Raw genomic sequence first — 12428 nt, forward strand, 5'->3', positions numbered from 1 at the left:
CATCTGTGGTGACTATCCCTTCTTTTTTCTTTAGCATGGTGATTATCATTTTGGTTGGTGGATTAAGAGATTTAATCACCACATAAAAAAGCGTAGTTAATTTATACGTTATTTGGTTGTTCTTTTGTTCTTCGCATAAATAATACCTGGACAAGTTATTCGTGAATCTATCTATTATTTTATGTAGATAGAATATAGAATGAGAATACAAATATTAGTAATACATAAATTAAAATATTTTTTTTTTATAGAAAGGCCCTCGCACTCTTTGATTTATTATATCTTACTAACAAGAATGACTTCTTGCATTTAATTATTGTAATTATAATCCCTACATAATTTATTTTCAAACAAACCGACCCTAATTTTTATTCCATAATACATCTTGGCCTAAATTTCAGTGGACCGAGACCTTCTAGCGGCCTCAGCTCCAGCAAGCATTTGTTGACGCAAACCCTTACGCTCTGCGCAACTATATAAAGAAAAAGAGAAGCCTACAAACGCCATTCCAATCAGATTTTGAAAATGCCAGGCTTAAGTTGCAACGCTTGTGACAAGGAATTTCTTGACGATACTGATCAAAAACTTCATTACAAATCCGAATGGCACCGCTACAATCTTAAACGCAAGGTATTGCTGAAAACACCTTTTGGTTTTTAAAAAAAATTGTAAAATCGCTTGTGAATTTGATTACTATGTATTAATTGCCCTTTATCGTGTATTAGATTGGGTGAGTACTTCGTTTTACAAGTAAGATTAGGCAGATTTAACCTACGCCCTTCTTTAGGTGGGGCCGCTTAGTGCCCCTCTGGGCAACTTGTATGGACCTCGACTTATTCATATACCTCTTGCTATCTCTCTTTTTACAACAGTTATATCTGGCCAATTTGTTCATGTGATTCTTGCTATCTCCCTCTGAAATAGGACTTCGTCCACCAAGGTATGGATAGTTGGAAAAAATTAGCTAGCTTTTTTGCCTCGGCTGGAAAAAGCTACTCCGTGGAAGGGGATTCAAAAAAATACTAGATTGTCATACTTAAGGTTTGAACTTGTTACCTAAAGCAGTTTTGAATCCCTTGGCTAGGACCTGCAAACGGGCGGGGCGGGTCGGATATGGTTCGGGTTGAAACGAATAATGAAAAACGGATAAATTATCCGACCCAACCCATATTTAATACGGATAGAAAACGGGATAACCGACGGAAAATATGGGTATCCATGACTTCTTGAATATGATCATTTTTTGGGAGAATTCCTAGTCTCCCAAACTTTGAGGAACCCCAATTTGAGGTTTTACAAGTGTAAAAGTTGAACCCATTACTATCCATTGGTTACTCATTAGTTATCCATTTTCTAAATGGATAATATGGTTCTTATCCGTATTTGACCCATTTTAGTGGATAAGATAGGTGGTTAACTGTTTTCTTTTGACCATTTGGCCACCCCTAGCCACTACAATAATCAAAGGATGTTTGACTGGGCAAATAGTCTAAAAAAGAAAGACGGACTTTGAAACTTGTGGTCTAGACATGCAGCTAGATATTTATGCGGCTGTAAATCTTCTCATTAAGAGTACAATGAGAAATTTAAAGTTAAATTATTTTTAATATAGAAAAGTGTCATTTATTTGGGACAGACTAAAAAGGAAAGAGTGTCACATTAATTTGGACGGAGGGAATACTTGTTACCTCCCTCCGAAATAGGACTTTGTTCCAAGTTGTAGTGTAGATAGTTGGAAAAAATCAACTAGTTTTTCTACCTCAGCTGGGAAAGCTGCCCATTGCCTTAGAGCCTTTCTTCAGGGGGGCAGACAACCAAAGGATGAAGGGGTGAAGTTGTCACCATGAACTAAGAATTGAGAGAGTTTAGGATAGAGTTCCATTTTTCATTTCAGGGTAGTTGACAAGAGCTAGCATGCCAATTAACAGGAATGCTAACTGGGAGGCCAGAGGATTGGAAGTGACGGCTGATAGAGGATGTAGAAGGAAATGGATGAAGGAAAGGAATATACACGCTGATACTAAGGGGAGATATGTTTGTTGAATTTCAGAATCTAATAGGAATGGTAACTAGAAGACTAGAGTGCATCTCTAGACTGCTGGGAAGAACAATGACAGTTGAATTGAAAGAGTTTGCTCGAGAGCTTTGGTTCAGTGGTAAGCATGCAGAGCATGATATGTTGGTTAGGAACAACAAAATTGGTATTAAAGTGGATAAAGGTAGAAAAGTTACCAGTTTCATAGAAAAAAGTGGAGAAGGATAGAGTTGCAGGTGCAGGCCCATTATCCATCAAGTTCGAAACCATGCTCCAGTTGGTCTTTGAGGATTTCTTGGATATTAAAAAAAAAAAGGAAAGGAAAGAGTTTGGCTACTGGTCTTGTGTCTCAGACATCATTTTCTTCTTTTTCTTTCTAACTCAAAAGATTAATTTCTTGTTTGGTTGTCTGGAAATGACATATTCTTATCCTTTACTTGGTGATAGAAAAATGGGAAGTTAAATTTAATTTTCCTGTTAGTACATCTTTCTTCAACTCTGGCTAGTTTGGGTTTTAGTCACGGACCGTGGTTCTGTCATTCACTTGTTCATTGGATAATCAATATCTTATGGGAGGGGTACATTCCATATATTTTGTGCGCCTTCCCACACACGACTGTACACTAACTGAAGAAACCAAAAGTTCAGGAATACAGTTCTACAATGTGCTGTTGCAGAAAAGCATGTCAATCGAACTTATCAAAAAGAAAGCAAAAGGCGGATTTCACCTGATAAAAAGAAAAATGGATTGCCCCAAGGGATTATCTCAATTGGCAAAGGTTGAGAGATTTGTGTCTTAGGTCCCAAGTCGAGCCCTGCGCCAAGAGATCTATTCTGTTAGTTAAGTGGAGAAGGGTAGAGTGGGGGGCCCATCATCCCCGAGTATTGGAGGCTGCGGTTGGCCCAAATGGTCGGCTCTAGACGGATTTCTCGGTCATAAAAAAAGTGGATTATAGTAGAAAATATACCTACTAATACAGTGCTTCTTATGATATTTTTTCCTTTTATATCTTTGTTATAGGAGTAGTAACCAAAATCCCATATATCACTGGTCTCTTTGCATATTATTTTCATGGGCCAGGAAGAGGTTTGAGTCTACCAAATTAGGGACTTCAGTTCATGTATCATTTATCAAAGCTCAGGATTGATGACTATATATGTCTATTTCTGTCTGAATCTCTTCCATATAGTTTGTTAGGGATTTCTTCATGGGTAAGTATGCAGAATTGATGTTTTTGCTGTTGTACATGTTTTTCCAGATAGCAGGAGTTCATGGAGTGAGAGAGCATATTTTTCTAGCCAGACAATCTGCACTTGCAGAAGAGCAGAAAAAGTTAAGTGAAACTCCTTTGATCTATAGCTGTGGTCTTTGTGGCAAAGGGTATAGAAGTTCCCAGGCTCATGCTCAGCACCTGAAATCTAAAAGTCACCTAGCGCGCGCTGCTGAAGAACCAGGTCATCATGATGAGAATAGTGTGACAATCAAGCCACTTCTACGCCACCCTCAGAATGGAACTTCACGGAAGGCAAAAGAATATGTTGAGGAAAGTGATGACAGTGATGAAAGTGAGTGGGAGGAGGTTGATCCAGAAGAAGAGATGATTAGTGAAGCCACTGATTCTTTAACAGAATTAAAGATGAATGAGCATACATCTAATGGCAATATGGATGAAGATAGTGATGTTGATGAAGACATTGGAGACTTAGACCCATCATGTTGCTTCATGTGTGATAAAGATCACAAGACCATAGAGAGCTGCATGGTTCACATGCACAAGATGCATGGATTCTTCATACCTGATGTCGAGTATCTGAAGGATCCCAAAGGGTTCTTGACTTATCTTGGTCTCAAGGTAGAATATGTTTCCTCTCATCTTTTTTTCCAGGCTTTCTCAACTATTTGCGGTGTTGACAATCTTTTTTTTTTCCATGCTTAGGTTAAAAGGGATTTCATGTGCTTGTATTGCAACGACAGATGTCACCCTTTCAGCAGTTTAGAAGCAGTTCGGAAGCATATGGAAGCTAAAAGTCATTGCAGGGTGCATTATGGTGATGGGGATGAAGAAGAAGAAGCTGAATTAGAAGAGTTTTACGACTATAGCAGCAGGTATGATTTCTGATAATATTGCTTTCTAAGTAATTTGGGTAGGATGTGTGGCGTAAGCCCTATACCTTTTGTAGATTTTTTTTCCGAAGTACTTTAGGTAGGATGTGTATAGTAAGTAGTAAGCTCTAAAGCTTTTGTTATTGGTTCTGAGACTTCTTTTCCCTCGTAGCTATGTGGATGAAACTGGGAAGCAGCTCATTTTATCAGATGACACGGGCAACAGTGTGGAACTTGGAAGTGGTGGATCTGAGCTCATAATAACAACAAGAAATGATGATGGAAGATCTGTTAAGACTCTTGGATCAAGAGAGTTTTTGCGTTACTACCGACAGAAACTGAGGCCTACGCGGATCAATGATGTGGCTGTCAGTGCTGCATTAGCCGCAAGGTATGTATTTGACTTCTTCAAAAGCGTCCATTATCGTCATCTTCCTTAAAACTGTCATTTGAGCAAAAAACCTTTTCCTTCCAGGTACCGAAGCATGGGTCTTGCAACAGTGCAGTCCAGGGAGCACATGGTTAAGATGAAGGTGTTGAAGGCCATGAATAAGTCTGGTGTGGAGGTTATGCGCAATAAGATTGGCATGAAAAGCAATGTCATCCGTAACCTCCCCAATAATGTACCATATTAGTCATTTCCAAACTAATGTTAGCCTTGCAATCGTCTTGGAGATTGATTGGATTTCTATTGTTCCAACTTGTGTATCCCAGTCATATTTATGTTTCTGGTTTGCGTTGTGATGCTTACATAGCCATTCATGGTGGTGTATTGATTCTATAATGCTCTTATGTTTTTGCTCCAGGAATTAAAAAGGGTGAATTGTTTGAATTAGATCTTGGCTCTCAAATTTTCTTTTCTTGATCCCTCCTGGTGTTAGAAATGTTAAATGTTGTGTTGGAAATTTTTTTCCCCATCTTTTGTGTTGGGAAATTAGACTTACTCAAGCTATATTTGCTATTTCAAAGTGATTTTTGTTGGCATATTTCTCTCTTTTTATGAATTCGATGACCAATGTAGTGACACTGCAAGAGTTGATGATGGTTCTAGTGCCATTGCGTCTTTTTATCTCATGACCCTTTTTATAACATTAGCACTCTATCTCATTTCCTGTGGTTTGGTGTCGTGCTGCTTTTATGTTGCACATTTTTGGCCATTTGTTGACAGTAACTTCTGGTTAGATATCAAAGGTCGTTACTTTACCCAGTTGTTTTCAATTACCAAATACAGAATTTGGTTGATCATAGCTTTTTGGATTGGCGTCGCTTGTACTTGTTAGGACTTATTCTACCGTCAAGGAGTATGGGGAGATGAACGGAATTTATCCACACTTTTATTAGAGGTCTCAGGCGTAAACATGAGAATAGATGAATGAACTCATGATAAAGAACGCTTGCACCTAAATGAGTCATATGCAGCACAAATTTGAATTAATTGAGCCAATAGACTTTGCATACTCATAAATAGAGCTGTCAAAACGGGCCGGCCTAGCCCATCCCAGCCCAAGCCTCATGGGCTTTTAAATTTGGTGGGCTAGAACGGGCCGGCCCACCATATGAATGGGCTTTAAAATGGCCAGCCTAACCCAGCCCTAGGAGGGCCTGGGGCTAGGGCGGGCCGGCCTTTCAATTTTTTTTAAAAAGAATTTCTTTAAATACTTAAATATTTTTTCGTGAATAGTCGATTAATCATGTAAACAACTTTTGTTTGCGTACAAAAAGCTTGATATTTGACGAGGAATCTCGTAATTGAAATGCAAATTCTCTATATCTCTAGCTCTTCTTTTTTAAAGTTACATGAATATTTTCTTAATACTTTTCTTTCATTTTCTTCAGATTCAGGGATTGCTTTAATAAGTTTATATGCTGAGGTTTTTTTATTTAGGATTAATATCATTTGCTGATTTCATCATTATAGTCCATAAAAATTTTAAAATTCCTGAAATTTGCTTGTGATCAATTTTTTTTGTGTGCATTTAGAATTGATGTTTTTCTATACTGAAGAGCAGTTTAAATATTAATAATCTATATCTATCTATATCTATATCTATATCTATATTATTATAAAAGCATGAATAAAATGTTGGATTACAAAAATAACCTTTTAATATTAAGCATAATAACTCACAATAAAAGGACATAACCGGAATTCTACACATTATCCTTGTAATCCTATTAGTTTTAGGACATAATACTATACGTTAGGAATCCTACATGATTACCTTTAGGAATCCTATTAGTCTAATTATTTTTCGGGCATAAATATATAGTACTACATGTTAGCATGTAAATCTAATACCTTTAGGAACATGTTAGATTTTTTATTAGTATAATTACTTTCGGAATATGGATATATTTTTAGCCATGTAATTAGATTTTCTATTAGTATAATTACTTTCAGAATATGGATATATTTTTAACCATGTGTATATCCTATTATTTTTAGGATATACTTAAAACATTCCTATTAGTAACTTAATTTGAAAACGTATTCTATTATCCTAATTTATTTAGAAATAGGAGAGCCTATATCATTATCACTCTATAATATTCAATACAAAAAGAAAATGCTAAACGGACTGTATAAAGCGTTGAAATTGAAAAAAAATCCCTACGATAACATATATATATATATATATATATATATATATATATATATATATTATATATATGAATTGCTTTCGTACTCAAATAATATTTTTTATTATTAATTTTTGTGTAATATAGAAAAATATACCCAATTAATAAAGAACAACTAAGANCCGAAACACGTCAAACGACGTCCGATTTCGACCAAACTTTACAGAAAGCGCTTAACACATATTTAAGACTTGTTCCGGGCGTCGGAACCAAAATACGAGCCCGATACCACAGTCTTTTAATTAATTTTCATTCCCATTTTCCTTAATAATTTCAGAAAAATAATTTCACAGAAAAATTCTTTTCTCGGGTTCTAGACCTCGGATTTCGACTCCGGGCACATGCCCGAGTCCCATATTTTTCTACGGACCCTCCGGGACCGTCAAATTACGGGTCCGGGTCCGTTTACCAAAAATATTGACCGAAGTCAACTTTAATCATATTAATATCAAAATTCTTCAAATTTTTCGCGGAATTCACATGTTTCAACATAAAAGCTTTCCGGCTACGCGCCCGGATTGCCCACGCAAATCGAGGCAACTAAAAGTGAGGTTTTCAAGGCCTCGGAAGCACGAAAAAAGAGAGAAAACTGGTGATGACCCTTTGGGTCATCACAAGAGAGCAAGCATATATCTTTTGGGCAGAATCTTTTCGTTTAAAGAAGTACCAAATTAATCTTTTGGTCCTAAAGGCATGTTGTTCTAAGTGAAATACAAAAACTCAAATATGTACTAAACTTTAGCCAAACATATGTACATTCATAAATTTATTACCTATTTGGTTATGCCTATGTCATGATTTCTAGTTGAAAGAATACTTTGAACGAATCCGAACGGGTCAAACAGATGATAGTTCTAAAGTCAAGTTCAACAATAAAGTTGAACTCAAGCAACAAATAATTCCTAAACTGATTGAGAAGAAATAGCTTACTGATATTCTTTGCTAAAACCTCAGGAAATCAAAGAAACAATACACCTTCGTTGGGTTCTTCAGCGCAGCAGGGTAAAAATCACCTTTTGAGTGAGAATGGTCACTTGGATTCATCGAGTTTGTGTTCTGGCTTAGGGCTTTTTTGAAGAGAGAATTTCCATTTGGGTTTTGAGATTACAATTGATCTCTTGAGCAGATCTCTACCCTTTTGAGTTAGGGCTACTTTTGAGTTCTCTTCCCTTTTTGAGCGTGAGAGATTTTTGAGAATTGAGAGCAAGTTCTTTTAACTTTAAAAAGTAGAACAAATAACTTTATATATTTCTGAAGTGTTTGTATTTTAATTTATCCTTAAAACTTTAAAATGAAAAGAATAGTGGCGATCAAATTGCCACAAAAGTCAACGACCTAATTTTTTGGAGCCAAATTTTCTCTTTTGCCGGGAAAGTAAAATTTTGTCCTGTAGCTGAAAATATTTGTTGCGACTAGGTAAAGTTGCCACTATAGTGTCTTTTTCGTGGCGACCTATTATAGTCGCCACAAATAACTTTACCTTTCTATTGCGATTTGCTAGAGTCGCCACTAAATCCCTAACCTTTGTGGCAATTAGTAGAGTCGCCACTGATACGTACCACTAAAAACCCTTTTTCTTGTAGTGAGTACGCATATGGTATATAGAATTTTTGACAATAACGTCATACGTGCGGAACTTATGATATTGGTAAATGTGCTTTTAAGTATGTGTTTATCCCCGAATTCAACTTTCGTCTTCCGGAACTAAAGAATAACCTTCTAAATTTTGTGAAAATAATTTTCAGTATCTTTATGTTTTGTAGTTATAATAAATAAAGCACAAGGACAAACATCCTAAATATTGGACTATATTTACCACAATATATTTTCTTGCACGAATAACTATATGTTGCACTTTCAAGAGAGATATCAATATCGACAACAAGAGTTCTGATTATGGCAGAGTAAACAAAGCATTAGAAGGAAACATACACCAAAAAATACGGTCTATAAAGAAGTGTTCGGTAAGATACCATCACCTGTAAACTACAATACATAATTATCTACTTAACATGACTAAAATTATCATTTATGTAAGTTTTGATGATGTCCTTTCATTCTGAATCCACGTATTATGCTAATAACAATATTTTTTGGCATTTAGATGATTGTTGTAGTATTATATATAAAATTTCTCTCATTAATTAAATTTTATTATTCCTTTATATAAATAAATATTTAAATCATCATGTGCTATTATTAACGTACAACTCACGTTTATAGATAGTAGTTATTATAAAAGTGGGAAGCTCAAAAGTTAAAAGTTAAATTATCAAATTGCCCTTCTAAATAACTTAAATATTTTATTCAAAAAATAAATTAATAAGAGAAAAGATATATTTTAAAAGTGACTTTTCTTGAAAAGTTGTGTCCTTTTGATTTATGAAGGAGTCGGCGCTATTTTGACTGAATGTCCAAGGCCATAATCAAATTTGGGAATTAAAAAATTTGAAAAAATTATTAAATCTCAATATTAGTTTATAAATTGGAAAACCAATTTTGGAAAGCCCAAAACTAAAAGATTAAATTACTTAAATACCCTTAATAATTTAAGTATTTTATTTTTAAAAATTTAAATAAAAATGCCAATTTTATTTGAACGGATATAATTCTTCATGTGAGTATTAGTCACTAATGTTCAATTTTTGCTACCTTTTAAATAAAAATAGTAAAACAGTTGGCCTAAAATGTAATGAGAAATGGAAGAAACTAATATTCTGATCAAACTCTTAATATTGTCGGAAAAGCTTTATCAATAATGGTAAGATTACTTTCGTGTCTTAATTGTTTAACAAATCGCTAAGATTAGCTGATACAGTAATCTCTTTTACTGCTCCTTTCAATTTGTTTTAATTGATAATTATTTATCTATAAGAAAAAATTGTTAGTATTATTTAATTGTTTTCAAGTACTATTACTTTTCCTAACAATATAATTATCATCATCATCATTATTGATGCTAAGGTAGTTCATTTAATTTTCTCTAATTTCTTTTAGTCTGAGTATTGCTTATTTTACTTCAAATATTGTTGATAACTAAAAAATTTTCCCCTCCACAATAGCATATCTAATAATCTGAGAAAGCACTTGCACAAATACGTCAGATCTTCATGCTAATCCACATAAAATAAGTTTTGGGAAATTAAGTCCTATTAAAGCTTTAGATATCCAGACTTAATATTTGAAACAACCATGAATGATTACTATAACTTTTTTTGTTATTATGATTACCAAGCGAAACGAAATTAGATTAGTAATATAAAGAAAACGAATTTTGATTGCCCAAGAAATCCGATTCCGATCCTTAATTTACAGAGTAAACAATAATGATGTCAATTTTCTGTTCGAATAGTACTCCTCTAAACTCTTGATATTTTTTGGCTTTTGCATATATGGAACCACGTGTTATGCCGAGGAAGAGGCAAATCCGAAAATAAAGAAGATAAAGAACACCAAATTTTAACGTGGAAAACCCTTCAAATCGAAGGCAAAAAACCACGGGATCACAAAGATCCAAAAAGCTCCACTATAACAATACGAGGGTTACAAAAGTTCTCCAAATTGGCTACACAACAAGGGCCAAACACGGAGCAACAATAGCAACAAGAGCAGCAACTAATCAATTGAAGAAAGAGTATAATCCACAAAACGAAGCTGCTGTTCGAGGCTCGAAATCAGATGCTACGAGCCTCCAAATCCGATCTCCATCGTTCAAATCCAAGACCAAGATGTTACGAACACTCAGTCAAAATTTCAGCCCCAACGGTTAACGAATCGGAAAACGTGATTTGAAGTTGGCTGGTCGGAATAAAAATCTGCAGCAAAACAAATACTTTTTCCTCTCTTCTCTCTTGATGAAAGCTCTCTCAAAACCCACTCTTATGTGCTTAAGTCTTTCAAAGACTTGTATCAATGAGCATAGAATAATTCTTCAAGATTGTCCTATTTATAGATCATGAATGGTGCTTTCTCTTAAAGCCAAAACCCACTCAAAATAGGAATAAACCGAATCCAATTCCAAATAGGATTGGAAACCAAAAGAGAATAGGATTAGGCCATTGGGCCTTTGGATGGACAACATGGGCATGTGCCCAACAAACTCCCCCTCCAGCCAAGGGGCCAAATGTGTCTTCAAGTAGAGGAACTATTGACAGGCTTCATGCCTGCCAATTTTCTACAAAATTCATGTTTATCTGCAACCACCGCCTTTGTCAGCATATCCGAAGGATTTTCATCAGTGTGTATCTTCTCAACCTCAAATAATTTCTCTTCCACGGCTATTCTTATCCAATGATACTTTCTATTTATATGTTTAGTCTTAGAATGAAAAGTGGAGTGCTTGGTGAGACAGATAGCACTCTGATTATCACAAAATAAGATGTACCGTGGCTGCTCAAAGCCAAGATCATTAATAAACACCTTCATCCATAATAGTTCTTTGGCACCTTCTGTGACAGCAATATATTCGGCTTCTGTGGTGGATAGAGCTATGCACTTTTGTAGTCTAGATTGCCAAGAAACAGCTCCCCCTGCAAAAGTGATCAAATAACCGGAAGTGGATCTTGAATTATCAAGATTGCCTCCTAAATCAGAGTATGTGTAACAAACAAGTTCAGGCTTGTCATTGCCAAAGCACAACTTCAAATCTGCGCAGTACCTTTTAAATACCTTAATATCCATTTTACTGCATCCCAACTCTCTTTTCCAGAATTGGAAATGAATCTGCTAACAGTGCCAACGGCATGTGCAATATCTGGTCTAGTGCAAACCATAGCATACATCAAGCTACCAACGGCAGAAGAGTAAGGAATATGAGACATCTCCTTTTTCTCTTCATCAGTAGATGGACTCTGACTAATACTCAATTTGAAGAGTTTAGCAAGAGGAGTACTAACCACTTCTGCATCTGACATATTGAACCTCTTGAGTACCTTCTCAATGTATTGCTTTTGGGACAGAAATAACTCATTTCTATCTCTATGTCGGTGGATTTGAATGCCCAAGATTTTCTTTGCTGGCCTCAAGTCCTTCATCGCAAACGATTTGCTCAACTGCTTCTTAAGGACTGCAATTCTGGATTTATTCTTTCCAACATTAACCATGTCATCCACATAAAGCAATAAAATAATAAAATCATCATCAGAGAGCTTCTGAAAGAATACACAGTGGTCTGAAGAAGTTTTCTTGTACCCTTGTTCTTCAATGACAGATTCAAACTTCAAATACCATTGCCTTAGAGCTTGTTTCAATCCATACAGGCTCTTTTTCAATTTGCAGACATAATTTTCTTTTCCCTTAGTTACAAAACCCTCAGGTTGCTCCATATAAATCTCCTCATCTAAATCATCATGAAGAAAAGCAGTCTTGACATCCATCTGTCAACCTCTAAATCTAGACTTGCGGCTAAGCCTAGAACCACACGAATAGAAGACATCTTCACAACAGGGGAGAAAATTCCATCAAAGTCAACTCCTCTTTGGCCAAAACCTTTAACAACTAACCTCGCCTTGTATCTAGGCGCAGAGGTATGGTTATCTTGCTTTATTCTGAATATCCATTTGTTAGATAAAGCTCTCTTACCTTTCGGCAATTTCACTAACTCATATGTGCCATTCTCATGGAGTGACTTCATCTCATCTTCCATCGCTT

At 35.5% G+C, this 12428-nt stretch overlaps 1 protein-coding gene across 1 annotated transcript; it reads left to right on the forward strand.

The window, feature by feature from the left end:
• The first annotated feature begins 392 nt into the window (after positions 1 to 392).
• On the forward strand, positions 393 to 5082 carry LOC109216230 (cytoplasmic 60S subunit biogenesis factor REI1 homolog 1-like). The gene is made up of 5 exons (XM_019380369.1): positions 393 to 630; positions 3295 to 3888; positions 3973 to 4142; positions 4312 to 4530; positions 4615 to 5082. The coding sequence occupies exons 1-5, from the start codon at positions 526 to 528 to the stop codon at positions 4772 to 4774; spliced, it is 1248 nt and encodes a 415-aa protein (XP_019235914.1). The 5' UTR covers positions 393 to 525; the 3' UTR covers positions 4775 to 5082.
• The last annotated feature ends 7346 nt before the right edge of the window (positions 5083 to 12428 follow it).

This window comes from Nicotiana attenuata, unplaced genomic scaffold, assembly GCF_001879085.1.
Source record: "Nicotiana attenuata strain UT unplaced genomic scaffold, NIATTr2, whole genome shotgun sequence".
Taxonomy (NCBI): domain Eukaryota; kingdom Viridiplantae; phylum Streptophyta; class Magnoliopsida; order Solanales; family Solanaceae; genus Nicotiana; species Nicotiana attenuata.

What these genes read in the sequence shown, in the direction of transcription:
- LOC109216230 (XM_019380369.1), top strand. Translation starts at nt 526, where the DNA reads ATGCCAGGCTTAAGTTGCAACGCTTGTGACAAGGAATTTCTTGACGAT. An exon ending in TGACTTATCTTGGTCTCAAG is followed by an intron (nt 3,889 to 3,972) that starts GTAGAATATGTT and finishes TTCCATGCTTAG; the next exon opens with GTTAAAAGGGATTTCATGTG. An exon ending in TTTTACGACTATAGCAGCAG is followed by an intron (nt 4,143 to 4,311) that starts GTATGATTTCTG and finishes TTTCCCTCGTAG; the next exon opens with CTATGTGGATGAAACTGGGA.